This window comes from Botrytis cinerea, chromosome 2 (genome assembly GCF_000143535.2).
Source record: "Botrytis cinerea B05.10 chromosome 2, complete sequence".
Lineage (NCBI taxonomy): Eukaryota > Fungi > Ascomycota > Leotiomycetes > Helotiales > Sclerotiniaceae > Botrytis > Botrytis cinerea.
Window position 1 is genome coordinate 915,100 of NC_037311.1, and position 23,991 is coordinate 939,090.

General features: G+C 44.7%; 12 protein-coding genes across 13 annotated transcripts; 7 read left to right on the forward strand and 5 right to left on the reverse strand.

Annotated features, from left to right (window-relative positions):
- Window positions 1-804: 804 nt before the first annotated feature.
- On the reverse strand, window positions 805-3,855 carry Bcmak10. Its single transcript, XM_024691189.1, has 7 exons — window positions 3,708-3,855; window positions 3,507-3,656; window positions 3,375-3,442; window positions 3,198-3,326; window positions 2,916-3,146; window positions 2,411-2,863; window positions 805-2,351 (listed from the first exon to the last, which is right to left on the reverse strand). The coding sequence occupies exons 1-7, from the start codon at window positions 3,739-3,741 to the stop codon at window positions 1,119-1,121; spliced, it is 2,298 nt and encodes a 765-aa protein (XP_024546959.1). The 5' UTR covers window positions 3,742-3,855; the 3' UTR covers window positions 805-1,118.
- Window positions 3,856-3,951: 96 nt separating this feature from the next.
- On the reverse strand, window positions 3,952-4,875 carry BCIN_02g02510 (hypothetical protein). Its single transcript, XM_001558789.2, has 3 exons — window positions 4,781-4,875; window positions 4,556-4,670; window positions 3,952-4,489 (listed from the first exon to the last, which is right to left on the reverse strand). The coding sequence occupies exons 1-3, from the start codon at window positions 4,810-4,812 to the stop codon at window positions 4,412-4,414; spliced, it is 225 nt and encodes a 74-aa protein (XP_001558839.1). The 5' UTR covers window positions 4,813-4,875; the 3' UTR covers window positions 3,952-4,411.
- Window positions 4,876-4,926: 51 nt separating this feature from the next.
- Bcqcr2 lies at window positions 4,927-6,802 on the reverse strand. The gene is made up of 4 exons (XM_001558788.2): window positions 6,445-6,802; window positions 6,193-6,367; window positions 5,290-6,137; window positions 4,927-5,239 (listed from the first exon to the last, which is right to left on the reverse strand). Exons 1-4 carry the CDS (start codon window positions 6,709-6,711, stop codon window positions 5,144-5,146), a joined length of 1,386 nt encoding a protein of 461 aa, XP_001558838.1. The 5' UTR covers window positions 6,712-6,802; the 3' UTR covers window positions 4,927-5,143.
- Window positions 6,803-6,930: 128 nt separating this feature from the next.
- Window positions 6,931-9,660, forward strand: Bcrpc82. The gene is made up of 4 exons (XM_024691190.1): window positions 6,931-7,073; window positions 7,183-7,245; window positions 7,355-8,104; window positions 8,161-9,660. The coding sequence occupies exons 1-4, from the start codon at window positions 7,065-7,067 to the stop codon at window positions 9,337-9,339; spliced, it is 2,001 nt and encodes a 666-aa protein (XP_024546960.1). The 5' UTR covers window positions 6,931-7,064; the 3' UTR covers window positions 9,340-9,660.
- Window positions 9,661-9,876: 216 nt separating this feature from the next.
- Bcggc1 lies at window positions 9,877-11,421 on the forward strand. The gene is made up of 6 exons (XM_001558786.2): window positions 9,877-10,114; window positions 10,168-10,205; window positions 10,259-10,300; window positions 10,359-10,778; window positions 10,830-11,084; window positions 11,135-11,421. The coding sequence occupies exons 1-6, from the start codon at window positions 10,042-10,044 to the stop codon at window positions 11,219-11,221; spliced, it is 915 nt and encodes a 304-aa protein (XP_001558836.1). The 5' UTR covers window positions 9,877-10,041; the 3' UTR covers window positions 11,222-11,421.
- A 283-nt stretch (window positions 11,422-11,704) lies between these two features.
- BCIN_02g02550 (hypothetical protein) lies at window positions 11,705-12,224 on the forward strand. The gene is made up of 2 exons (XM_001558785.2): window positions 11,705-11,932; window positions 11,988-12,224. Exons 1-2 carry the CDS (start codon window positions 11,787-11,789, stop codon window positions 12,034-12,036), a joined length of 195 nt encoding a protein of 64 aa, XP_001558835.1. The 5' UTR covers window positions 11,705-11,786; the 3' UTR covers window positions 12,037-12,224.
- A 15-nt stretch (window positions 12,225-12,239) lies between these two features.
- On the forward strand, window positions 12,240-14,453 carry BCIN_02g02560 (hypothetical protein). Its single transcript, XM_001558784.2, has one exon. The coding sequence runs from the start codon at window positions 12,310-12,312 to the stop codon at window positions 14,092-14,094; it is 1,785 nt and encodes a 594-aa protein (XP_001558834.1). The 5' UTR covers window positions 12,240-12,309; the 3' UTR covers window positions 14,095-14,453.
- An 81-nt stretch (window positions 14,454-14,534) lies between these two features.
- Bcatg8 lies at window positions 14,535-16,327 on the reverse strand. The gene is made up of 3 exons (XM_001558783.2): window positions 15,670-16,327; window positions 15,298-15,542; window positions 14,535-15,127 (listed from the first exon to the last, which is right to left on the reverse strand). The coding sequence occupies exons 1-3, from the start codon at window positions 15,730-15,732 to the stop codon at window positions 15,064-15,066; spliced, it is 372 nt and encodes a 123-aa protein (XP_001558833.1). The 5' UTR covers window positions 15,733-16,327; the 3' UTR covers window positions 14,535-15,063.
- A 535-nt stretch (window positions 16,328-16,862) lies between these two features.
- On the forward strand, window positions 16,863-18,678 carry Bccpd2. 2 transcript variants are annotated; one of them, XM_024691191.1, is made up of 3 exons: window positions 16,863-17,004; window positions 17,270-17,498; window positions 17,553-18,678. In XM_024691191.1, exons 1-3 carry the CDS (start codon window positions 16,976-16,978, stop codon window positions 18,567-18,569), a joined length of 1,275 nt encoding a protein of 424 aa, XP_024546961.1. In that variant the 5' UTR covers window positions 16,863-16,975; the 3' UTR covers window positions 18,570-18,678. The 2 variants fall into 2 exon arrangements, with proteins under 2 accessions (XP_024546961.1, XP_001558832.2); XM_001558782.2 differs by lacking the exon at window positions 16,863-17,004 and having other exon boundaries at window positions 17,020-17,498.
- Window positions 18,679-18,793: 115 nt separating this feature from the next.
- On the forward strand, window positions 18,794-20,148 carry BCIN_02g02590 (hypothetical protein). Its single transcript, XM_001558781.2, has one exon. It carries the CDS (start codon window positions 18,991-18,993, stop codon window positions 20,056-20,058), a length of 1,068 nt encoding a protein of 355 aa, XP_001558831.1. The 5' UTR covers window positions 18,794-18,990; the 3' UTR covers window positions 20,059-20,148.
- Window positions 20,149-20,276: 128 nt separating this feature from the next.
- Window positions 20,277-21,786, reverse strand: Bcrpn8. Its single transcript, XM_001558780.2, has 3 exons — window positions 21,526-21,786; window positions 21,177-21,448; window positions 20,277-21,122 (listed from the first exon to the last, which is right to left on the reverse strand). The coding sequence occupies exons 1-3, from the start codon at window positions 21,707-21,709 to the stop codon at window positions 20,511-20,513; spliced, it is 1,068 nt and encodes a 355-aa protein (XP_001558830.1). The 5' UTR covers window positions 21,710-21,786; the 3' UTR covers window positions 20,277-20,510.
- Window positions 21,787-22,265: 479 nt separating this feature from the next.
- On the forward strand, window positions 22,266-23,828 carry Bcadk1. Its single transcript, XM_001558779.2, has 4 exons — window positions 22,266-22,713; window positions 22,794-22,846; window positions 22,896-23,050; window positions 23,106-23,828. Exons 1-4 carry the CDS (start codon window positions 22,548-22,550, stop codon window positions 23,557-23,559), a joined length of 828 nt encoding a protein of 275 aa, XP_001558829.1. The 5' UTR covers window positions 22,266-22,547; the 3' UTR covers window positions 23,560-23,828.
- The last annotated feature ends 163 nt before the right edge of the window (window positions 23,829-23,991 follow it).

Consider the following 23,991-nt stretch of genomic DNA (forward strand, 5'->3'; position numbering starts at 1 on the left):
CCTCAACCATTCGACTGCCAACGTTTCCTCTTTGTGCTTTTAGAGATGGCTGAGAGCTCAATTCGAAATAAATAATAGAACCATGGTTCTTATTTCCCATGACGTCTCTTGAAGAAAACATGTCACCACAACAGACCCTGAGCCAAATCAAAAACCATACGATGGCATACAACAACACATAAACCAGTCCATGAAGAATTCAGCATGGCGCGAGGTTTTTACAAATAGAACATGAACCCAGCAGAATATTACCCAAGGCGTAAAATGGACATCCACATCGGTCGCTTGGAACATGGATATCGGCGCTCTGTCCGCGTCCGTCATTCGACCCCCCATCAAAACAGGCCATCGAACGATGTGCTCCTTTCCCGCCCGAAAAGATACATGGAAGAAAGCACGTACCGCGAAAAGATTTTGGAATCGAAAAAAAAGGCTTTTGTCGGCGAGTTGCCCGACGAGATTTAAGATGTGCAACAAAAGATTTTCTGTTTTCCTTTTGGGGGCAGTTGTGAGGTGGGAGTTTGGAGAGGAGGGGGGGTGGGATTGGTGCAGAGGAAAAAGGGGTCGTGATGTGATGTCTGCAAATCGTTACTTCAGACTCACGCGCTGCGATTGGCTCGTATTTATGGCAATCGGAATTTGGGAAGACATCGGAATCGGAATCTCAAGTAGATTCCGATTATTTAAGTCAGGGTCGGTATCCAAATCTGCGTTTTAGTGTGACTTTTCTGTGTAACTTTTTCGACGTTGTGGAATGATGTCACTAGGCGAATCAGGTTGATGCAGAGATATGAGATTTCATCATGGTGCTCGGGCTACGAAATTCGGAAGTTATGTGTATAAAGTATCTATCTAATTCCTGTGTCATACAGTCTAATTTACTAAGACTATTTGAACATCTCGAGAGAAGAGAAGAGACGAGACGCGGAGGATGAAGCTCAGTCCGATGGGCTTGCGTAAGATGTAACAAGGCTTGCATCTTGACATGTCCGATTAGCATCTGTCGGACGCCTTCTCAGAGGTTTCAGGGAGGGCCCCAAAGTCCATGACTGACGTTCTGAACCCTTCCGAACAAGTAGAGTCCGAGTCCCCGAAACACGAAAACCAACCACTAATCATTACCTTTTCGGATTGGGGAGAATTTTAGGCACGATCCACCAATCGTGATATCCTTTACCCGTTACGGGTATCTCCACCTGGATCTTCACTTTACCGTCCTTGCCTGCAGCTTCGATGGCCTTTTTGACCGCTGCAATCGAGATTCCAGTAAAGATACACGCTTTCAAGCAGTCCTTAATATCTTTCAGCCAACTCTCATGAGATCCACGACAATAAGCATCTTTAGGATTGAGTTTGCTCAGAATCTCGAATCCTTTCTTAGCAGCAGCAGTGGCCTCTCCAGCGATCAAAAGTAAATCGAGAGTCGTCTCATTGGGCTGCGTGACGTTGTACGTGAACGATTCATACGATAAGGGGGCAGGAAGGCCAATCGTAGAAAACGGTTTCATGCGGACTTCGTAACGCATTACATCGTTGCCGTATGGTCTCGAAGGGATGGGTATAAGATCCAGACGACGAAGTGCTTCAAACAACGAGGATAGTGCATCTGCGAAACCATACGTCGAGGTAACTTCCAACATTGAGAAGTTGATGAATGAAATCGCGTTGGTAAATTCCTCTCTTTGAGTAGGATCAAGCTGCGATTCATTGCGACGTGCAGAGTAGGATCGCATGACCTCGCTTCGGATACGCTCCAGATGACGACTCCTCGTTTTACAAAGATGATTGAGGTAAAAATACATCCCTGATAACTCATCCGGTTGGTAAACCTGGAGTTCAAAGCCCAATTGTACTATCCATTCCATTTGACGAAGCTTGTAGTAGTACGCCCATGATGATAGGGGAAAAGCGTAAATTGGATCATGTGACAAGGTTTTATCTATGAATGGTTTTTCTTTTGTGAATTCTCTCAATTCTTGATCAATCTCTTCACCATCAAGTTGGAGATTGTCCCAGTCAACAATTGTGTGACAAAGTGTTCGGCGTATGCGACATCGGCTTTGACACATGGTCCGAAGGATGTCTATATATGTGTTGGCCGCGCGTGATCTAAACAACTCCATTCTTTGAGCCATGTGAAATCTTGGATCATGAGTAACTTCAACTTCATCATTGATACGATCTAGAAGCTGGTTTGCGGGTAAGGTAAGGCTAGCTAGATCATCATCGAGAACTTCTCGAATAGACATTTTACCCAGTATTACCATATCTGCAAACATGTAATACTGAAGTAAAGTTCGAATGTACACAGATGGTTGAGGTTTTCGTGCTTGAAATAATGAAACGAATGTCTTACAGATGTATAATCAGCCAACGAGTAGATATCTCTCATAGTTGATATTGCACTTACCATGAGACTGTGACTATCTGTATAGTCAAGTATATCAACTGCAATTTCGCCATCCTTGCACATCCCCTCTAGATGTTCGTAGGCACTCTCTTGACCCACCACAACAATTGGACGTGGCGGAACCGTACTCGCGAGCTTCCTCTGTAACTTCACACTAAATGACTGGGGAACGGCCTTTGCAAGTTTGCTGGATGATTTCAGATCGGAAATGAATGAAAGCGTCTCACGCCACGACTGCTTTGCATCTACAGATCTTGATTCTATCGTATCAACGGTTTTCAAAAAAGCTTGCCGAAAGTTAAGCCGAGTCGACAAAGCTTCTTTCATATCCTCGGGTATGCTCTGAGCCTGCAAAACTAATTCTACAGTCTCTTTCATGAAACCAAGAATTTCATCATATTCTATCCCCTCGAGTAGGTTTCTATGGAATGTGTGTGTCGCAAAATCTTCCTCCTAAACGCGCATTAGTGTGGTGTGAAAACAATACACGAGAAGCGGTAGATACCTCGTAAAAATGCTCTGACCTCACTCGATTATTGACATACCAACAAGTTTTGATAAGACCTAGACAGTACGCCCTCAAAACTTGCAGCATTAAAGGCTCATCTTCGGCGCAGCTCTCTTCTCTGTCAAACCGGGTCTCATTGAGACTTAAAGGTGAAGGATGTAGAATTCGATCAATGTATAAACTGGTAAAGATCGTTTGAGCAAGTGGGTGTCCCATGTGCCAAGCCATCTATTCGAAGTCAGACTGCTGAGATTCTAGCTGTGTTTGGCATTATCATACCTCATGGCAAAGAAGCTGATCGATGATGCCCAAAATTTCCTCTGGCAGTAACGCCTGAGAGAAATCGTAATTGTCTTCCATAGTTTCTCCAGGAGCTAGATAACCACTATCCATTTTTGGATCCATGATCTGTACTCGAAGATCAGCTTAGCCACTTGTTAGAAATGAAAGACAAACCTCTAGAGCAGCAACAGCCTCAAATAATGTGAAAAACGGATCCTTAACAAGATCTCCTACTTCGAGCTCTGTGGCAGGCAATTAGCACGTGATCTACACAAAAGTCTTTCGGTTTTGTGATAGGTAACACACGGCGAGCAGCATTTGTGAAGATTTGAGTAATATCAGTGATCTTAACTCCCTTGCTGTACAACTTGGGGGCGGGTCTTAGTTCCGGATTGAGCGCTGCCATCATTGCCGCTGGGTCACTGGGACCTTGATCAAGGTCAAGGTCTGATACTTCTGCAAGCGGCCGTCAGCGATAGGTATTATCATATGAAAGAGGGTACTTACGCTGCGTGATAGCAGCTACATCGTTGTTATGCATGGCTCTACCGTAGCTGTTGTGAATGGTCACTCAAAGCATCGAAATATATCTTATGAGGAATATTCGTCGCCTTTGTTTCAATGTTGCGAGGAAGATAGAGTTCTCGCTTGTGACGGAAAGTGGCATGAGTGTAGTATTCCATATTCAAGGACAATGAGTAAATGCAGAAAAGTAGTTTCAACACTGGAAAATTATTTATTTACATTTTATTGAGGCTAATTCATGATTTCGGAGGACGTTAGATATCTCATCTTGTTTCACACACATCAATCTCGTCTCTGTACTACTTGATTATAGTTTTCAACTTTAGGGTGATGGGTTAAATATGTGCTACAACATGTATGAGGACTGAGTATAATTACTTAGGCCAGACTATAGAACACTGTCACCTACATACATCATGGAAAGAGTTTATGGGGGGTTCAAACATTTCAATGTGATAGCGTATGAGAGATGCTAATATAAACTGCTTCGGAGATGTCAAGCCGTCCAGACGATATCATGCAGAATATAGAATAGACTAGAATAGTTGCGAGAGTAATGAGACTTTTCGATTGCCTTGGCTCAATAGCCCTGAATGATACAAATGTACAAGTCCACTCTGCCATTCATTTCTCGCACAGCTCTTTCCCCTCCTCCCTCCGGGGCGTTAATGGCGTTGTGTCCATATTTAAGAAGATGAAGTAGCCTCTGCCATTGATGCTGCGTTGGCATCCGCAACGTTCTTGACCTCGCCTTGCTTGCCGTTCTGTTCCAACGATCCTCGTTAGTCAACCTCCCACAATTTAATCCCGCGACTCGAGGAGTCACTTACGTTCCACTTGGCGAATCTCAATTCCATCTCTCCTCTGCGCTCAGCGGCCAATCGTTTGTCATCTTTCAAGCTTCTTCGAACAGTTCGTGCGGCGACGGACAAGTACTTGTTGTAGCTGTAATCCAGAGATATGTCAGTAAAAGTCTTCCCCGGTGCGGCGCCCAATGCCCTCCATTGCGCCAAACAAAAGATTTGCAAGGAGGTCGCAGAACTGCGACTACGTACGTGAGACCTGAGGCTTTCCACGCAAATGCCATTTTGTAAGATGAGGGATATGTGAATCGGGACGATGTAATATGAAGAGAGGTTGCTGCCGTGCCTTTGACTTTCCGTAGAACGCGGGAAGAATTGGAGAAATTTCCGAGATCACGTGATATTGATATTCCGAGCCGGCCTGCTCATAGCAGAATGAGCTGACTACAAAGTTTCTTTAAAGTCTAGCATTGTAAGATTACTTGATATGCATTCAATGTCTAATTCATCCGCATCAAAGGAAATCAATCATATATTCACAGCAAGCATCACATCTACAATACACTCTAAGAGCTTTTGATAATACACCCCTTTATCCCATCTTTAAATCTAGCTTTACACTGTAAGACCAAGCTCCTCTGCATAAGGAAGAACATAAAGATCACCAACTGCCGAAACTGTAGCTTTGCCCTCCAAAATAGCCTTTGCAGCCTATGATAAACATTAGTATCACGTCGTATGAGCAATCGAGAGGTACATACCGATTTCAACTTCTCAATGCTGACAGATTCGACGCTCTTGCCAACTTCATCGATTTGGAATGCCTTTCCGCCGTGGACAAGTCCAGAGCCAGTTAAGACAAGGCCAGCCTCAACATTTTGGCCTTCCTCCAATGCGTTGTACTTAGCATTAGCGACAGCTTTTGTGAAATCTTCTTGACTGATAGAACCTTCAGAAATTGCCTTGAGGGCCTTGACAGCCTCAATAGCAGCTGATCTAACAGCGGATGCAGATCCATTGAATTGAAGTGCCAAGAGTCCAGCATCGGAGTAAGCAAAGTTGGTAGCTGTGGCGCTGGCTCCTGGGAATGAAGATGCAGCCTTGGATAAGATTGAGAATCCAGTGGACCACTTGATGCTGGATTTTCCTCCGAGGAGAGATGCAAGGACGGAGAATTCAGGTTTGTATGATCCTCCTGCTGTGAAGGAACTAGATCCAGGGAAAGCGAGAACAAAAGAGTTACCCGAGCCATGGGCAATACGTTCCTCGCCACCGTAGTATTTAGTGGCACCAGGACCAGAGAGAGCTTGTCCGGCGTGAGTACCAGTGAAGAACTCTCCTACCCATTTCGATAAATCTGCCTGGCTGGCACCATTTGCAACAACGGCAATGTTTGGCTTTGAGTATGCTTGGGTTGAAAATTCGCTGACGGAGTCCGAGCTCAAGTATTTTGTAAGAGGTGTAGATGAAGATGGGAAGAGAGGCGTTCCGAGTCCTCTATGGAATGCAACACCGTGTGCTGAGTTGATAGCAAGCTCGGATACGCTTCCAAGGAGTTTCTTTTGGCCCAACTTAATCTGGTGCTCGACTTCTTCGTGGTATTCATGTGCTGTTATGAACAGTCAGTTGGCATCCTTATGAACCTTTCCCAACTCCAGACTTACAAGTATACTTTGTCGCAGAGATGACTTCACCAAGGAGCTCGGTAAAGTATGGTAAATCTTCCCGAAGAAACTTAGCCTCAACAACGAGTGCCTCGCGGGTGTGGTAAGCGTTCAATTGTGCGCCCAAGAGTTCAGATTCTCTGCAGATACGAAGGGCGGATCGCTTCAAGGTGTTCTAATTTGTAAAACATAAATCAGTATCTTGCGGAATACAATAAAATGCGAAAGTTGGTGCTTGTATTTGAAGTTTACCTTGAATGCAAATCGCTCTAAGCCTGATGTCAAACCTGGTGCAGTCTGGTATCTTGTTCCAGCCTTAGCAACGACAGCAAGTTTGGTGGTGGCTCCAGCGACATCTCTGCTTGCGACTTTGACTCCAGCAACATCAGATGATTCGTATGAGAATGAAGTCGATCCGGAGGAAACGGCAGCAAGGCCACGACGATTAGCTGGCTGAGCACAGCATTGCCTGCGAACAGCAAGCTGTGCGTGTCTTCCAATCGCCGACCGTGAGATCATTGTTTGGATATATTGGGATAAGGAGGGGAGACTCGGTATTTTTTAAAGATCAAGACGTTCAATAACACCAATATCCTACAGTTCTTTTCGCTGGAAGATCTCGGAACAATCAGGCTAGTCTCATTATGGTTTAGTGTTTTGTGTAATTCAATCCCCTCCAGTTTTGATTTGCCCATTCGACAATTGGTCCCCCACCTCAAAATTTCTAAGTAATAATCTGAGCATTCGACAATCTGGAATTTCTACCTATTCTACAACTTTATTTAACATCTTCCATTTTGTCAATGAAATATCGGTAGTAATTGTGGAAGCTCTAGGGATTCTGAAATCATCCTCTAGCAGCAACAAAAATCATGTCTAAAGTAAGTTCAATTGCTTTAAGTCAGAATCACCGCCGTCGCCTGCCATTCGCATCAAGATACATGCTACAATACTGCGAATTCTATTGTAACCAGCTAACTCAATGGATAGTCCAAACATGCGGTTGAGCTTTGCTCACTGCTAGTTGATGATATTTATGGCGAACTATCGTCTGTAAGTCCACCGCTCACTCCATCTATCCAAAATATATTGAATCAAGCCTTGCATAAATGGCAAGGCTGAAGAAAATATCTCCGCCGTTGTAAAGTCTGACATCATGTAGCGCATTTTTACTATTTTGCTCAGACGGGGAAGGTTACCTATGAATGCGCTCAAACGACACACTCAACTCACAACGCGACAATTGAAGCTTGGATTAACGGTCTTAGTACGACAAAATTTGGTTTACCATAACTCAGAAGGCAGTGACACCCATTATGAAGCGAATATCGATGCCGCATATGCGTTGGTTAGATCTGGGAAAATCTTAGAAATTGCGGAAGAACGATTTGGGTCTGTTGCGGCCGAGATTATGGGACAATTGGTACTTTTGGGCCACGCCAAAATATCCGACATAATCGCAGAGTTAAACAAGAACCATGAACCACACGCCAATGGCAACAGCAACGAAACCAACGGCGCGACAAATGGCAATGGTGTTCATTCATATCCCTCAGGGCAATTGAACCATACATTGATCCAATTATTGGAGGAAGGATTTATTCAACCTGTTGGCCAGAATATGTTTCGAAGTCCGACAGATAGTTATAACGCGGTTGAAAAGGCGCTTCTTCAAGATAGTTATGGGGGAGCCACGAGAGGCACGAAGCAAAAAGACGAGTTGAGGATGAGAATCCGAGGACAGCTCCAAGAACTGAGAGCTCAGGTTCCAAATTGGAAACCTGTCGGTTACAATCGCTCATCTACCAATGGCCATACGAACGACATTGCCTCGAAACGAAGAAGACTCTCTCACAGCGGGGGTGCAACTAATGGGTATGACTTTGGCGACGACGAAAGTAGCAAGCTTGACGTGAGACTTTTGCATCATCTATGGCTGTCTATGATTACATGCTAATATATTTCCAGGGAAATTTGGTTTTACGAATCAACCATGAGAAATGCACTGTCTTTATGAGAAATCGACGACTTGTTGAGCTTGCAAATTCCCGGATTGGCGTAACCACATCGTATATCTATGCGGAGCTTCTTCGACTCATGGCAGAGCAAATTCCTAGGTGTCGACCCGATCCTAGAATTGACGATGCTGTGGACGACGCTGATGGGCCTTCAATCATAATAACAACACAAGAGTTGACTGATGCTTTAAGTAAGACAATCAACGTATCCACTGGAATCGGCAAAGCTACGAGCCAAAAGATCGACACTTCCAGACTTGACAAACTGCAGAACGGCAGAAAGAGAAAGGCTCAGGATGAAGCAGAAGTAGAAGGTGTGGCAAGTTCTGACGAGGAGTCAGAAGATGATCACAAGCCTTTCACGAATGGAAACGGCCATGCAATGGATGTTGACGAAGATGATCCATTTTCGGATCAACCCGGGGCTAACACCAGCAAACGAGCCGTCACTTTTAAAGACCGGGACAGAACTCCTCCTCCAACAGAGAGTCGCCAGGCCCGAATGATGCATGTAATGAGCCATCTCCAGTTGTTAGCCGCTGATGATTGCCAACTACTACGAAAGTGCGGTGCTCGGCAAATGGGCGAGTGGACGGTAGATTTTGAGCGTGTGATTGACCGACTTCGAGAATCCGAACTTGACTCCATCATTTATGAGAATTTTGGCCAAATTGGTCATCGACTTGTACGAGTCATGAGGAAGATGGGGAAGCTTGAAGAAAAGCATATTGCCAAGCTGGCGTTGATCAAGCAGCAGGACTCCCGTACTACACTTGTGAACATGCAAATGCATGGTATGGTTGATATCCAGGAAGTCCCCAGGGATACTGGTCGTATGATTGTGCGTACTATACACTTGTGGTTTTGTGATGAAGACCGGGTTACCTCACTTTTGTTGGATCGAACTTACAAGGCCATGTCAAGATGTCTCCAGCGACTCGATGTAGAGAAGCGACGCAAAGCAAATATCATTGCATTGTCAGAGCGTACAGATGTTCAAGGTCAAGAAGAGGCTTTTCTTCGACCAGAACAGATGAACCAGTTGCGTGAGATCCGGGCGAAGGAGGAAGATTTATTAGGACAGATTTGTAGACTCGACGAATTGGTCGGCATATTTCAAGATTATTAACTCATATGGAGGGAAGGTTTTGGTTCGGGGCTTTAGCGTTCTTGATTTTTCACACTGGGGCGGCGCCATCTACTGCATAAAGAAAGGCGTTCTAGTATAGTCGAGCAGCAATGGTTATTTCCAGTTGACTCATTACTTTGAGATACCATAGGTTTATTTCGTAGCCTAGATTAGTTGCTCAGGCAAATATTCTCCAAATTTACAGATTGTAAAGTAGGTATGAAGCTTTTAATGCCATTGTTTCGCTTCTGATTATCTCCCCTTGAATAGATACAATATTACTTAATTACCTAATATTCTCCAGTCAATACATAAAACTCATTGGGAGTGTTACTAAACTTTTTGGTTAATCATTTAATAAGTCTTATCATACAACGTCTATCTCTCCAAGGCACAATTCCCACCTGTCATTTTGATCATCTAAAAGCTATTATCAACCAGTCCAGTTTCGCCAGTAACGTTTCGTTTCATACCCCACGGCAAACTTCGTGCTAATTGTCCCTGGTGCGCACGGACAACTCACAAAGGCTTTCTAAAGGTCCAAAGAAAAAAAAAGTTTGGGAATCACACCAGACGAAATATTTTTCTATTTCGACAATCTTTGAAGAATAGAACAATTCAAAGCCTCAGACAATTTTGAATTCTTCACTCATTTAGTTGATTTTGAAGCATTTACTATTTATTTCTGTCATTGCCGCCATAATGTCTCCAATTGCCGCATCGCCTTCTAAAGGCTACAAGTCAGAATCTACATTGGCTAGATTGTTGGGATCAGGTTAGATTCTTCAGATTAGTTTAAATACGAGCCATTACTTACACTATGCGTAGGATCTGCCGGTATTGCTGAGCTTGCTGTCTTTCACCCTGTATAGACACACCAAGACCCCTCATTGAGAATGAACTTACTGACCCATCAAAGGTCGACACAATCGCAAAGAGATTGATGAGCAATCAGGGATCGGTACAAACCCCCGTTAATACACTCTTCTACCATTCCATGCTAATTACTTGCACTGCAGACCAAGGGCAAATTGGCAGAAGTTATCTTCAAGGACAAGGCAACAGCATCTGTCGGCACCAAATTCTTTTCTCTCTTCCCGGGTCTTGGATACGCTGCAGGATACAAGGTTCTGCAAAGAGTCTACAAGTATGGTGGACAACCATTTGTTCGCGATTATCTTACTACACACCACGGTAGTACATTCGAAAACACATTTGGCAAAAAGACTGGAAAGGCTATGATGAGTTCAGTAGCAGGAAGTCTTGTTGGAATCGGAGAGATTGTCCTCCTTCCTCTCGATGTTCTTAAGATCAAGCGTCAGACAAACCCTGAGGCTTTCAGAGGACGAGGAGTTGTGAGAATCGTTAGAGATGAAGGGTTTGGATTATACAGAGGCTGGCAATGGACCGCTGCGAGAAACGCACCAGGATCCTTTGCTGTGAGTTCCCCTCCACTTCTTCCTTAAAACAGCTGCTAATGTATTTCAAAGCTCTTCGGAGGATCTGCCTTTGCTAAAGGATACCTTTTCAATTTGAATGATTACAACAAGGCCACCTGGTTCCAGAACTTCGTGGCTTCTATTGCCGGTGCCTCTGCATCTCTTGTCGTCTCCGCGCCTCTCGATGTTATCAAGACCCGTATTCAAAACCGTAACTTCGAAAACCCAGAGAGTGGTTTCAGAATTGTGTCAAGCATGATGAAGAACGAGGGCATGACTAGTTTCTTCAAGGGTTTAACACCAAAGGTATGCTAGTTCTTCACTCATTTTCAAGTCATGACACTAACGTCTAATAGCTATTGATGACTGGACCAAAATTGGTGTTCTCTTTCTGGCTTGCACAAACTTTAATCCCTGCTTTTGATATCGCTCTTTCCAAATAGATTGTTCGTGTGCAATGGAGTCTCATAATGTAATAATACCAAGACGGATGGGATGGAAAACTGGCGTTTAATGATATAGAACGATATATTGTACCCTCCTTGTAGATAGCTGGGAGTCGATATATGGGAGGGCAAATCACTCGACTCAAATGACAATGACAATGATAAACGGAATAGATACCTAAATTATTGCTGTTACATTTTTTGCTGTGAATCATTGCATGACGGAACAACTCGGGCTGATGAGCATTTTGTATGATGCCCAGCAGTATTTTGCAAATGGTGTTCAAATTAACAATTTTATCAGCCTCCCAACTCTTTATTACTGTCTAACGATTTTGTCCTGAGAAACCCAAAGTTTCGTTTTATACATGTCTGGGTAGAAGAGCAATAGTAGGATTTCTACTCCATCGGTTATTACCCCTCCATGAAGAAGCTATGGCATCTCGGCACTAGCCGGGGATTTTTGTATCCACAAATTTCGACTTATTTAACCCATGAATTTTCCACAAACTCAAATCTCCTATACACACGCTGTTAATAATTTACACGTGAAAGTATCATCATGCCTACTCCAACATATCTCATATCTAGAGTTGGTGATCCAATCTTTGCCCTATTCATTGGGGTAGGGGCAACGGTGACTCGTATCAACAGAGAAGAAAAGGAACAAGGACGCACCACCCAGCAAACAATCGATTCGGCATTCAGGTATGTAATCTGGAAGTCTATCCCTCTTGAGCATTTAATGACACATGCCATATAGAAGAATTGGCTTTCCTCGTTCGGATGATCCTTTGGCGAAGAAGAATTAAGAGTTGCGGAAGGAGCTCTCGATCGGTCGGTGTGCACAAAATGCTTCAAGGAAGGCGCATGTCATGCTCTATATCTTAAGACTTTCTTTCCATTTAAATAGATATTCATCATACAACAACAAGTATTTCACCAATTTGCATTCCTGGAATAGCAGTAGTGCAACTGTCAGCACTCTAATCTCACTCCATCTCCTATCCTTCACGCAGTTCCTTTGCATTGGATAGTGAAAGACTTTTACAATATTCATACAATCTTGATCTCTAAACGCTTCAATGGCAGAAGGCAGCGAAGATTCTTACCTGTACATGAAAAGCCATTCAAAGGCTAACAATGAGTTTGTCCATGGAGAAGCCGTTTCTGGCAAATCACCATCTAGCTGTGTTCCAAAGAAGCCCAGCGCGGATACTCGAACCATACCTGCTTCGCCTTCGCATAAACCTCACCGTCAAAAGAGCAACGTAGTGGCTGGACTTGGTGCCTCTTCTAGTGTCACAAAATCCGTGGACGCTCCCGCCGTTGGACCACTCAACCATGATGATTGTATGGCTTTTGACCTTTATGAGCAAGATCCCGACATAGTCTACGGGTCTTCGGATTACAACCTTCGAAGACAGTCATCGGACTTCCAGCTCAACTTTGAAGATATGATTGTGTTGCCAATGAGACTCAAGAAACCATCCACCGCGATTGAATTCGAAACATCTCCTTTCACTGACATCGATGAGTTCGACTACGCAGATCAGCACGTCTATTATAGTCAGCTCATCACTACTGTTAACTCGAACTCGGCGGTACATGAATACGCTGTACGCAAAGGACCTCTTTGGGACTGCGCCTGGGAAATTCTTGTACCAAAAGGCCTTCATCCAAGCTATCTTACAGAGGATGAATTTGTAAAGTTGGTGTTAAGTCAAGGCAACGATACAACCAAGTGGATGGATATCAATATTCCAATTCTACATAGAAGAGCACTTCAAAAAGCGGGTGCTGCACGTCAGAAGCTTTCCATGGCGGGTATTTCCCCTTTCGAGTTAACTCAAGAGTATTTGGAGTCTTTTGAATGGATGGATAAGATTGAGCAAGATAACTTTATCAAGACTATGCAGAAGCTCCAGTTGCAGGTCTCTTTTCAGAAACAAGGCATTTCAATGAGAATTGAGGATATCGACAATTTCGCTTCGGAGGATGAGGAGAAGCTCATTGGCAAGTCACATACAAAGCTGGTTGACGGGTCTTGCATTCAACGAGACTGTTCCTCCGACATTGACAACTCGTTCATGGTCGACAAACTTAGTCTTGAAGAATTTGAGAACCAGTTCTGGAATGATGAAAACGAGAAGGCTTCTCCGACATGCAAGAAGGCTCCTTCTCCGTTCTGCAGCACGCCAGTTTCGCAAACACACCAATCTCCAACTGCCCCCAACATTCACGGCGAAGCAGTTTCTATGGAGTGTCTGAAGAACATTTTACATTCTCAGGGTATTGAGTCTGGACCATCCTCTTCACTTCTACAATCTGGTGCAGGCTCCGAGCACTTCAAGATCAGTCAAGAGACTAAGCATACCCATAAAACCGATAAAGCTTGCATGAGCCAATCTCCACTTCCACCACTCGAAGCTGCCAAGAGCCATCCTTACCAAAGCTCTTTTGTTCTTCCACTAAAGAATTCTGACTCTCACGTCCTCTTCTCTCTCCAAGATCCTCCTTCTCTGACTCCTCTCAAAACTACACAACCCGAACCTGGTCGCCTTGAATCCTCCAGCTACTCAAGTCATGATTCTAGTGATAGCGGCAGTGGCACTCTAAGTTCCAAATCACAATCACACAATTCCGGAGCTAGTTCTGTCGGTGGTGCCCCTCTGACAGGTACTCTTAGTGGTGATAGTGCCTGCCAAAACCAACAATCATGCAAGGCAGAAGGAAGCCGGGCAAATGGAGCAAGTGAGAAATTCGCCAGTATTGGCAAGAAAATCGAAGGCTCCCCTAAAGCTATCAAGAAGAAGCTGAGTTCGGTTTTCGGAACGATCGGAAGATCTGGGCGATCAGGCACGCAATGAGAAGCGACTGCCTGAGTTTCGAAGATGTTGCTGGTACTAGTTGCCCATACTGATGCATCATTTATTACTCAAGGAAATTTTTTTGGGACGGAAGGGTCGCATATTGTGCCCAAGGCATGCGAGGTGCTCGTTTGATGGAGAATCACAATGAAAGAAACATGGTTATGAAGGAGTATCACAGGGCTCTATTATCAACTCATATTGCTAGTGTTCGAATCGAGTATCGAAGTATGGTTGGTCATCAAATAGCTTGAAGTCATTACCAGGCTCTCTGAGTCTACGGAGAGATAATTGCACATTCGTTAAAAGTTAGATTAGTATAGGACGGAGAGATAGTCAGAATTACAAGAGATCAACCACGAATCAAATGACATCATCAATGCATGTTGAAGATCGTGAAGGGCCTTCACCCTCTTAAACTTCACGATCGAATCCAAGCATGTTCAATTACTCCTCAAATCACAGTCTCATTAAAACGGCAAATACAGTAAATCACGAATCCAACGACTTCACGTGTACTTAGCACATTGTGAAACCATGCATGTGTTGGCAGAAAGCACCGTATCATATTGTCCCTATTCCCAATAAACCCCTCCCACTAATAGCATGAAACAAGGAAAGGAGAACAACCCCAATGAATAATTCACAACATCGAAGTTCCGAAATTTGCACTTCCAAAGAGCATACACAACTGTTCCATTATCCCATATACAGATAATCAGTCTTTTCTTACTGATTTCCTGTGCGGCGAACCGTAAGGGAGTCGCTTAGGATGATCGAAGGGGTAGATGATGAATGGTTGGTCGGTACGCTCCAAGGGGTTTGTGGGAGAAAACTTGGAAGTCGACGAGTAAAAAAAGAAAAACTGCCCCAGGTTGTAATGTAGTCACACTGCCCTGCCTATCCATCACCGCCTCGCCTTATAAACGCCTATGATGTGTTGTACTGAAGTGTCTAAGGAAGCGGGATTTAGTTGGCTTCTTCTAAAGCTTCACCAAAGGTGTTCTCGCCCGAGTATGAGATGTATAGGAATCTATTTCGTAGCGAAGTTAGCATGTGTATCATGGAATCATTTGGGATTTCTTTGTTCGTGCATAAATAATGCGTCGTGTTGGAATCGATTTGGTTTAATCGCGATAATCACGATAACGAGTGACGATAGAGCGGTATGACGTTATGAAAAGTAGATAATGGAGAACGTACCCATCCTCATCCTTATGCTCCTCATAGATGGAGCTCATCAAAGCGGCAGTGGGCGGTAAGACCTCATCGACGAAAATGAAGATGGCCTTTTCTGGGGAAAGCTTGATACGCTTGCGGATAACGTATACAAATTGACCGACGGTGAGATCGCTGGGAACGAGATACTTCTTCTTGTCGATAGTGGCGATGTCGGATTTCTCGACCTTCTCGCAGATGACGGGGATGCGGTCGTTGTATTTTTGACGCTGGATGGCAAAGTTAGTCGGTTGGTCAACGGAGTGCAGTGCAATAAGTCGGTTTGGGGGCTTGGGGCATACGATGGTGATGGTGGGGAAGGGGAGGTAATGGTTAGGAGGTTGGAATGCGACGTACGATGCGTTCAGCTTCAGCCTTGCGCTTCTCGAATGGGTGCTCGTCCTTAAACTTGGATCGCATTTTGAAATAAGGTATGGAATGTTTTGGTGGAATAAAAGTCGTTGGATTGTTGTTGGGAGGGAAAGAGACGTGAAAGTGTTGGAGTTGTGTGTTGTGTTGTGTTGTGTTGTTGATGTAATGGAGGATGATGGAGGGGAAAGGTAGCAAGTAGGTAGGGAGAGAGGGAGAGAGGGATTGGTGTATTATTAAAGGCTATAAAGCCTGCCTAAGTGCAGGTGGCTAAGTAGCGTAAGCGGTGAGGGATTGATTGTGAATCACACTTCTTGCCTAGCGATAAGAAGGTCTACGGGCACACGGGTTGTGCCAGCTAATGAGATGCTTATTCTGATGCTGATACTGATACTGATACTGTGACTGTGACTGTGAGGGTGAGGGTCGTCTCTCGTTCATCGAACTTGATATCGCGGTAGTTGGGTGTGCACTGTACGGGTAGATGGCTGGCTAGCAAGGTGTGCAGTGAGGAGCAAGGAGCACAACAGCAGCTGACGATGATGGGCAGTGAAGAGGGAAGAGCGAATACTGGACATGAATGACATGACTGTTTCACATTACTCCTCAGGGCACACGGGCACATGATTATGAATATCCTCATACCACGATACGACTGATCACTCATTCACTCACTCGTTCATTCATTCATTCACCCATCCATCCCTCGTTCATCCCTCCCTCATACCCCATACCTAAGCCTCCCTTTCTTTGTCATGCCTGTTTCTCTTTGACCCGTCGTTCTCATCCAGGCCAATGCTCTTTCTCCTGCACACACGCTCGAGGGATGGAACTAAACCCCAGACAGCAACCCCACTAGAGATAGAGGCAGAAGAGGCGGCTAGGGATGGACTCGGGACGGTCACGGGTATCCTGTTGGAGGCGGACCTTGACATCCTTACCAGGAGAACAGGAGAACATACCAATAGTTGTTGTCAAATGATCTCCTATCGTTGACGTATACGACGTGCATGGATATACTTGTTGCAGTCTATTCTGTATGTATACCTAGGTAGGTAGTCGTTCTGCCAGAAGCAAGTTACCCGGGCACCCGGGGTATACATAGTAATCCATTATCTCACACCTGGATATATGTATCGAGCATCTTGACTTCTCTCGCTCTCGCTCTCGCTCTCGCTCTCGCTCTCCTTCTCTCTCTTGCTTTCTCCCCAGCCTTTTCTTTCGAGTGTTCTTCAACTGATGAAAAGTAACCTTACGGATCTATGTACTAATAACTTATGAGTCCTAAGTTCAAATGAGTAGATACCGTAAGTCTCTAGACAGGTAGGTATATTCAAAGTCTTGTCCTGCTACCACCGGTAAATCCTTACCAAAATCTTCCGATGATGGCCAGTGCTTGCTTCCCTTTCTAAAAGTTGACCATTCATCGCCGTCATAATCATAGAAATCGTACCACGGCAAAGAGCGAAAATTATATCGATAAATCTAGTTCTTTCAATCACCTCCCAAACAGCCACTCCCACAACAATATCTCCTTATTTGTGGCATGTTTCTTGTATTATAGTGCTCAAATCTTCTTCCATTCTAGGCTGACCATTTCCTTTCCTTTCACAATGTCTCTTCCCATAAGAAGAGCTCGATTCTCGAGCTTGGGAAGAACTTCCTTCTCCAGACCTTCTTTACCTTTATATCCTCGGAGGACTTTCGCAGATCATCAAAAGCCTCCTAGACCAGGCACTGGGCGGCCCACTGTTTGGGCACCAAAAACTAGAATTGCTGTTGGCGTTGTCTTTATTGGTGCTTTGATTTACAATATGGTATGGAGTATGCGATCAAGACATAAGATTCGAGCTTCACTTACACCTCAGTAGGCAACAGAAGAACCGGCCAAGTTGGATGCCCCTACCATTGCAGAACGGGACACTCTCACTAAGCGTGAATCTGGAGTTACGGAGAATTCACCCATGCGATTGCGAATGGAAGAATTCATTAAACAACAGCAAAAGGAAATCGTACACGAATTAGAACAAGTCGATGGCAAGAAGTTTAGAGTTGATACATGGACTAGGGAACATGGTGGAGGTGGAATCTCCTCCGTACTGCAAGACGGTAATGTATTTGAGAAGGCAGGAGTAAATATCAGTGTGGTATATGGAACATTACCTCGAGCGGCAATTGACAAAATGCGAGCCAACCACAAATCTATCGACCCTGATGTTCAATCCCTTGACTTTTTCGCTGCAGGATTAAGTATGGTCCTCCATCCAGTCAACCCAATGGCGCCGACTGTCCACCTCAACTATCGATACTTCGAAACCGAAAACCCAGATGGTTCACCTGCCGCATGGTGGTTTGGTGGTGGAACGGATCTCACACCTAGTTACTTGTTCGACGAAGATGCTATTCATTTCCACAAGACAATTAAAGAAGCATGCGACAGTCATGACAAAGAATACTATCCACGATTCAAGAAATGGTGCGATAACTATTTCTCCAATAAACATAGAGGAGAGACACGGGGCGTTGGAGGGATTTTCTTCGATGATTTAGAAGAAGGAAAGGATCAAGAAAACTTGTTTGCATTTGCGCAAAGTTGTTTGAAAGCTTTCCTTCCTTCATATCTTCCAATCATCAATAAGAGGAAGGATATGCCATACACCGAGAAAGAAAAGGAGTGGCAACAAATTCGGAGGGGTCGATATGTAGAATTCAACCTGGTACATGATAGAGGTACAGCTTTTGGTTTGAATACACCAAGTGCAAGGGTGGAAAGCATCTTGATGAGTTTACCTTTGACGGCTAGCTGGAGGTACATGTACGAACCGGAGAAGGGAAGTAGAGAACAGAGATTGGTGGATGTTTTGAAGGAACCTAGGGAATGGGTTTAATTGTTAAGTGTGAGAATAGAAATAGTATGTTGATCACATTTTTGCTGTATATATGATTTAGAAATTTATGTATGATATCACTGAAAGAAATGAATAAAAGAAGGTCCCAGTGACTTTTAAAAGAATGGGTTTGTAGCTTCCATACCTAGTGCTTTTAGGCAAACGAACAGACAAGCGAGCTTGGATCCACCCCTCCTTTTCTATCCCATCCAACCTCATCCATTGCACATCGAGCACACTTCAACATCTTATCTTATCACCACTTAGATCTTCAATTCTTCTGGAAATTTCTTAATTGTTACTCAAGCAGAATCAACTCTGTATATCCAATATCTATTTTCCTTCTGTCATAGAGTTCGTATCCCATTTCCTCTACTCTTAAATGTCGTTAATGTAAACACTCTCATACTACCGTATCACAATGTCCACCAGCCACCCTTCGTCTCCACTCCCCTCACTCCCTCCATCTCGTGACTTCATGACTTCTCTCTTCAACAGTCTTACTTTTCCAAATGCTTCGCCTACACAAACCTCAAATCCAAATCCAAATCCAGATTCGGATTCAAATTCAGCTTCCGTCGCACACCCACAGCGGCTTTCCAGGGAGAATGAGAGGGATGATGGAAAGCAAACTCAAAATCCGTTCAAGCAATTGGATGCGCAGAAAAAGGCATTGTTGATGACGCTACATGTTATTTTCCCACCGCCGTTGCTATTGCACGCGTTGGATTTGTTGGATAGAGGGGGGGTGACGAGGGTAATTTTGAGGGAGGAGGGGGAGATAGGGGGGAGAGCAGGTACTGGGGAAGGTGTAGAGCAGAGGAATAGCAGGGAGAGGAAGGGTACGGAGAAGAAATCTAGTGATGCGGGAGAGCAAGAGCAAGAGAGTAGTCGGGATATGGAAGGCGGAGATATAGAAGTAGGAGAGTCAGATATCGACGCCCACAAGCATAAACTCTCTCTTCTCCACCCCTCTCCAAGTCACCCCTCTCCGAATCCGCCTCCCCCAAAATCAAAACAAAAACAAAAACAAAAACCACTCTACCAAGTGCGCTCCTCGCAGCCCTCAAAATGGCATTCCTCGCGCTCCGCGTGCGGAGCAGGAGCAGGGACCGCGCATGCACATGCAGCTGCAGAAAATACATACGCCGTACATCTCGGCGCCTGGAACTGCAGCTGTGCCGCATTTACATTTGCTGCTTTTCCTGCTTCCATTTCCACTTCCACTTCCACTTCTACTTCCCTCGCGTCTTCTTATTTTCCATGGGACTCGGAAGTCTCTCCGGACGAAGAGCATCCCATTCCCGAGCAAAGGGAAAAAGAGCAGGAGGAAACGTGGCGATATGGAGGCTGGACGAAAACATCCCACGTACCTATCTGTAAACATTTATTGGCGTGTTTGTTGGTTGAGAGGTGGGGCGATGTACTAGGGACGTGTGTACGAGAGAGGGTTGTGGGGAGGGAGGAAATGGGTGGGCTGGTTGTCTGAGGGGAACGGGGAAGAGGGGAGGTTGGGATGGGCTATGGAAAGAGAGGCGTTAGGGGCGGGGGAGATGTAGAGAAAATGCGGTAGAAAATAGAACTGTGTGACGAGGGATGTGTCGCCTAAGGTAAGATTTGAGTGTCGGTTGGCGCATGGGAGTTGTAACTGTTTAATATCTCTCACAAGGAATGTGGAAATTCGAACAATAGAAGCAGAAAAGAAATTAGAGAGCTCGATATCTTTCTGGATTTGAGAAAGAAGATCAATGAGCACTTGCAAAGTGCTAAAATCACGCTGAAAACTTTCCACGGCTGCTATTATTCGCAAGCTATGCATTTATGATACAATGACATATCAATTCTCACGCTCATCTCAAATGTCCTATGTCATGCCCCGATCTGTATTTCCGTGCCTCATAAACACCCAAAGATATTCACCAACTCCCCTATTGTTCATCATCACTTCTTCTTTTCCTTATCCTCTTTCTCCTTTTCCGCTTCCTTGCCCTCTTTAGCATCCCCATTTACACCATTAGCCCCCTCAGTCTTCTTGTCTTTCTCATCCTTGGCTTCATCCTTTTTGGCATCTTTCTCCTCTTGTTGTTGTCTATTTTGGATTTTGTTTTCGATAAGGTCGTGGAAGGCGGTAATGGCGCGGATCAAACTACTTAAGTAGATAGCCATCAATTGATCGTTGGTCTTTATGCTCATAGCATGTGCCAATTCGCTGTTATTCTCAACAGGTGCATCGGCGCCATTAGGGATGTGAGAGGAGGCTTTGGGTGTAGATAAATTAGGGAGGAGGTTGAAAACGTCTTGAAGGTTGCCTAGAATGGCGTGGTTGACTGGCAAAGTTCCATCGAGGACGTTTTGTAAATATTGACCGATATCTCGTAATCGTGCGTGTAGTCCTTGCAATGATTGTACTTGACTTGTAATTCGTGTTGAAAGTGTACCAACTGCCACATCTCTAATATCTCTAAGTAAATGTTCAACTCCGATTTCTTCAGCCTCCTCAGCCTCGATGATCGTTGGTGTATGTACGAAAGTCTTGGAAGTAGTTGTGCCATCCTTGAGTGATATTAGAGCTTGACCAATTGCCTTTTCATAAGATAATGAACTTACATCTTTAATCTCCTCTACCGCAAAGTAGGCATCTGTTGGTACGCCACTGTCTTTTGGTTGACAATTGATAATCACAAGTAATGGGTTGGGTGTATATCTTTTGAACAACTCGTTGACCTCCAAATCTGAAGCTCTTAACTTAGGCCCAGAATGGTACCATCCTATCAGCTTCTCTTTCGCATTGATCTTCTTGAACATATCATTCATCGATTCGACGTAGTTGTGATCCAAGAACCATACTGATGGGTCTTTCTCATCTTCTTCGAATGGAACTGTTTGTGATGGCTATCAGTATGGTATAAAACATCAAGCCAAGCTCATATGAGCATGCTGAAGAGAGTCGACATACCAGCAAAACTGTTTGACACTCGTACATTCTTTCCTTCATTCTGTCCTAACAGAACCCCAACCACTCTGCGCGTGCCTTTACCCTCTGACCGTCCATAGTGATCTGCTGCTGAAAGTAATACCAGCGGCGCAACTGATACAGTTCTCGAAACGAGTGAGAGGGTTTCTGCTGTGGTAGCAGGCATGATGAATTTTGATTTGTAGGTTGGTTGTTATGGAATAATGGAACAATTGTTGACAAGGCTGATATTCTTAGGTATTCGCGGCCAGAGCTTGCCTGGCACCCGGTGCTTAGCTCCAAACCGAATCGAGACGCTATCACGTGCCACACGGCGGGCACCTGGGTTAGTGGCGGGCGGAAGGGCGGGAGTTAGTCTCGCAGTGAGGCACGATGAGGTAAATGTAAACTGTGGACAGGAAGGATAGATCGGATGTAGGAGGCGACGGATCATTACAAGGTTGGAACTGTGCAGTTCTGCATGTCTGTCTTAGACAATTGTGAGATTTTGCTACGCACAATGCCCCGTATCATCAGAAGAAACCTCGGACGGACTTCACGTTGTAGATACAGAAGGAGTTCCAGGAGCGTGAACGTCCAAATCGTATTACCATGAGCTCGACTCTGTAAAGGTCCGCTGAGATATCCAGCCAGACATACTTCGATATTCTACATAGCTGCTGGAAAGATAAGACCTCACTCGGGTCCCTTGGGATATAAATGCTCATCGATTTCCCCTCCTAGAATATTTATATCTTCTTCTCGTTCCTCTTCTTGTTGAGTGATTCCTGACTTGATACACCGAGGGGATATCCCGGTGAATTTTTTCCGTCCCTCCGGTTGCCGCTCGGCAGAACAAGCTAGATTTACAGTGCTCTCCATATACTTTGTAACATTTCCATTCCCATTCCCTCGCGTTCAAGGCCTGCGAAACTTTTTCTCTTAACTCTCTCCACTCTACAATTTGTATATTTTGGATTATTTCCATACCTTGGTTCCGCCTTCTTTCACCCCATCAATTCAAAATGGCACCAATTGGCGATGATGCCTCGCAGACCCTCCATGACTTGGTCAACAAACTCGAGTCGAGGGTCAAGGAGCTCGAAGACAAGCTTGCGCATGCAGCTGGCGGCCCAGCACCAGCTGCTTCTGAGAGCGTTAGAATGATTCTTATGGGTCCTCCAGGTGCCGGTACGTAGTCATGAGCTTTCTGGTCTTGCAATCGTGTTGTGAAAGCAAATGGGAGGCATCGGCTAAACTGTTTTGTGCAGGCAAGGGAACTCAAGCTCCTAAGATCAAGGAGAAATTCTCATGCTGTCATTTGGTAAGATGCTCTACTTGCGGGGGAAAGGCAATACTAATGCTAGTTTTAGGCTACTGGAGATATGTTGCGATCACAAGTTGCGAAGAAGACACCATTGGGCCGGGAAGCTAAGAAGATCATGGATCAAGGTGGTCTCGTCAGCGATGAAATTGTTATTGGCATGATCAAGGCCGAACTTGAGGGCAACTCGGAGTGCAAGGGAGGGTAAGTGCTGCCGGAGATTACAAAAGGAAAAAGTTCGTTCTGACGTGAAACATAGATTCATTCTTGATGGTTTCCCACGTACAGTCGTGCAAGCAGAGCGCTTGGACGCCATGCTTGCAGAGCGCAACCAAAAGCTACAACACGCCGTTGAACTTCAAATTGACGATAGTCTTCTTGTATCCCGCATTACTGGACGTTTGGTGCACCCAGCCTCAGGCCGATCGTATCACAGAGTGTTCAACCCACCTAAGGCAGACATGAAGGACGATATCACTGGTGAACCATTGGTCTCAAGATCCGACGACAACGCCGACGCTTTAAAGAAGAGACTTGTTACCTACCACGCTCAAACTGCCCCTGTCGTTGGTTATTACCAAAAGACCGGCATCTGGAGTGGAATTGACGCTTCACAAGAGCCTGGCGCCGTTTGGAAGTCACTCTTGGGTGTATTCGACAAACAAAAGGGTGCTAACGGTTCGATACTTAGCAAAATTACCGGTCGCTCTTAGAAAGACATAGGAATAAAGGTGATAAGTTAGCTTTGCATAGAGTTCTAAAAAAGTTGTAATTGCATTTAAGTTAGTAGGCATAATTGCAATCTTTCTTGAAGGAAGGCGTTTGTACAACCAAAGACATGCAATGGGGGCCATGCCAATTTAGAGGCTCTGTGTATTATATGCACTGCGTTTTCTCGCACTTTAAGTTTATTAGAAAGTGCTCAAATTGAATGAAGTCAATGAACAATCTTCCACAGAAATAAAGTCAAAATCTTCTCACATTTTACAATTTCATTTGCCATGCATTCATTACATTCCCCAGGGCGCCCTATGTTAATTCCCCAAAGTAAACTGGCAAAACCCCACGGTTCCCCAGCATAAGGCGGGCATGGGAAATGGTTGGGTGGTTGAAATTGGGTTGCATCCGCCGATAGATGAGTGTTA

What these genes read in the sequence shown, in the direction of transcription:
- Bcmak10 (XM_024691189.1), bottom strand. Translation starts at nt 3,741, where the DNA reads ATGCATAACAACGATGTAGCTGCTATCACGCAGC. An exon ending in CTTCACAAATGCTGCTCGCC is followed by an intron (nt 3,443 to 3,506) that starts GTGTGTTACCTA and finishes TGCCTGCCACAG; the next exon opens with AGCTCGAAGTAGGAGATCTT. An exon ending in ATCAGCTTCTTTGCCATGAG is followed by an intron (nt 3,147 to 3,197) that starts GTATGATAATGC and finishes GACTTCGAATAG; the next exon opens with ATGGCTTGGCACATGGGACA.
- Bcatg8 (XM_001558783.2), bottom strand. Translation starts at nt 15,732, where the DNA reads ATGCGATCCAAGTTTAAGGACGAGCACCCATTCGAGAAGCGCAAGGCT. An exon ending in AGGCTGAAGCTGAACGCATC is followed by an intron (nt 15,543 to 15,669) that starts GTACGTCGCATT and finishes TTTGCCATCCAG; the next exon opens with CGTCAAAAATACAACGACCG. An exon ending in GAGCATAAGGATGAGGATGG is followed by an intron (nt 15,128 to 15,297) that starts GTACGTTCTCCA and finishes GCTACGAAATAG; the next exon opens with ATTCCTATACATCTCATACT.
- Bccpd2 (XM_024691191.1), top strand. Translation starts at nt 16,976, where the DNA reads ATGAGTAGATACCGTAAGTCTCTAGACAG. An exon ending in TACCGTAAGTCTCTAGACAG is followed by an intron (nt 17,005 to 17,269) that starts GTAGGTATATTC and finishes CTTCCATTCTAG; the next exon opens with GCTGACCATTTCCTTTCCTT. An exon ending in GTGCTTTGATTTACAATATG is followed by an intron (nt 17,499 to 17,552) that starts GTATGGAGTATG and finishes ACACCTCAGTAG; the next exon opens with GCAACAGAAGAACCGGCCAA.
- Bcadk1 (XM_001558779.2), top strand. Translation starts at nt 22,548, where the DNA reads ATGGCACCAATTGGCGATGATGCCTCGCAGACCCTCCATGACTTGGTC. An exon ending in AATTCTCATGCTGTCATTTG is followed by an intron (nt 22,847 to 22,895) that starts GTAAGATGCTCT and finishes TGCTAGTTTTAG; the next exon opens with GCTACTGGAGATATGTTGCG. An exon ending in AACTCGGAGTGCAAGGGAGG is followed by an intron (nt 23,051 to 23,105) that starts GTAAGTGCTGCC and finishes CGTGAAACATAG; the next exon opens with ATTCATTCTTGATGGTTTCC.
- BCIN_02g02560 (XM_001558784.2), top strand. Translation starts at nt 12,310, where the DNA reads ATGGCAGAAGGCAGCGAAGATTCTTACCTGTACATGAAAAGCCATTCA.
- BCIN_02g02590 (XM_001558781.2), top strand. Translation starts at nt 18,991, where the DNA reads ATGTCCACCAGCCACCCTTCGTCTCCACTCCCCTCACTCCCTCCATCT.
- Bcrpc82 (XM_024691190.1), top strand. An exon ending in TTTATGGCGAACTATCGTCT is followed by an intron (nt 7,246 to 7,354) that starts GTAAGTCCACCG and finishes GACATCATGTAG; the next exon opens with CGCATTTTTACTATTTTGCT. An exon ending in ACGAAAGTAGCAAGCTTGAC is followed by an intron (nt 8,105 to 8,160) that starts GTGAGACTTTTG and finishes ATATATTTCCAG; the next exon opens with GGAAATTTGGTTTTACGAAT.
- BCIN_02g02550 (XM_001558785.2), top strand. Translation starts at nt 11,787, where the DNA reads ATGCCTACTCCAACATATCTCATATCTAGAGTTGGTGATCCAATCTTT. An exon ending in ACAATCGATTCGGCATTCAG is followed by an intron (nt 11,933 to 11,987) that starts GTATGTAATCTG and finishes CATGCCATATAG; the next exon opens with AAGAATTGGCTTTCCTCGTT.
- Bcrpn8 (XM_001558780.2), bottom strand. Translation starts at nt 21,709, where the DNA reads ATGCCTGCTACCACAGCAGAAACCCTCTCACTCGTTTCGAGAACTGTA. An exon ending in AGTGTCAAACAGTTTTGCTG is followed by an intron (nt 21,449 to 21,525) that starts GTATGTCGACTC and finishes CATCACAAACAG; the next exon opens with TTCCATTCGAAGAAGATGAG. An exon ending in CGGTAGAGGAGATTAAAGAT is followed by an intron (nt 21,123 to 21,176) that starts GTAAGTTCATTA and finishes ATATCACTCAAG; the next exon opens with GATGGCACAACTACTTCCAA.
- BCIN_02g02510 (XM_001558789.2), bottom strand. Translation starts at nt 4,812, where the DNA reads ATGGCATTTGCGTGGAAAGCCTCAGGTCTCAC. An exon ending in TGGAAAGCCTCAGGTCTCAC is followed by an intron (nt 4,671 to 4,780) that starts GTACGTAGTCGC and finishes TCTGGATTACAG; the next exon opens with CTACAACAAGTACTTGTCCG. An exon ending in TGAGATTCGCCAAGTGGAAC is followed by an intron (nt 4,490 to 4,555) that starts GTAAGTGACTCC and finishes TCGTTGGAACAG; the next exon opens with AACGGCAAGCAAGGCGAGGT.
- Bcqcr2 (XM_001558788.2), bottom strand. Translation starts at nt 6,711, where the DNA reads ATGATCTCACGGTCGGCGATTGGAAGACACGCACAGCTTGCTGTTCGC. An exon ending in TAGAGCGATTTGCATTCAAG is followed by an intron (nt 6,368 to 6,444) that starts GTAAACTTCAAA and finishes TTTACAAATTAG; the next exon opens with AACACCTTGAAGCGATCCGC. An exon ending in CTCTGCGACAAAGTATACTT is followed by an intron (nt 6,138 to 6,192) that starts GTAAGTCTGGAG and finishes TGTTCATAACAG; the next exon opens with CACATGAATACCACGAAGAA.
- Bcggc1 (XM_001558786.2), top strand. Translation starts at nt 10,042, where the DNA reads ATGTCTCCAATTGCCGCATCGCCTTCTAAAGGCTACAAGTCAGAATCT. An exon ending in AGCTTGCTGTCTTTCACCCT is followed by an intron (nt 10,206 to 10,258) that starts GTATAGACACAC and finishes GACCCATCAAAG; the next exon opens with GTCGACACAATCGCAAAGAG. An exon ending in TCAAGGGTTTAACACCAAAG is followed by an intron (nt 11,085 to 11,134) that starts GTATGCTAGTTC and finishes AACGTCTAATAG; the next exon opens with CTATTGATGACTGGACCAAA.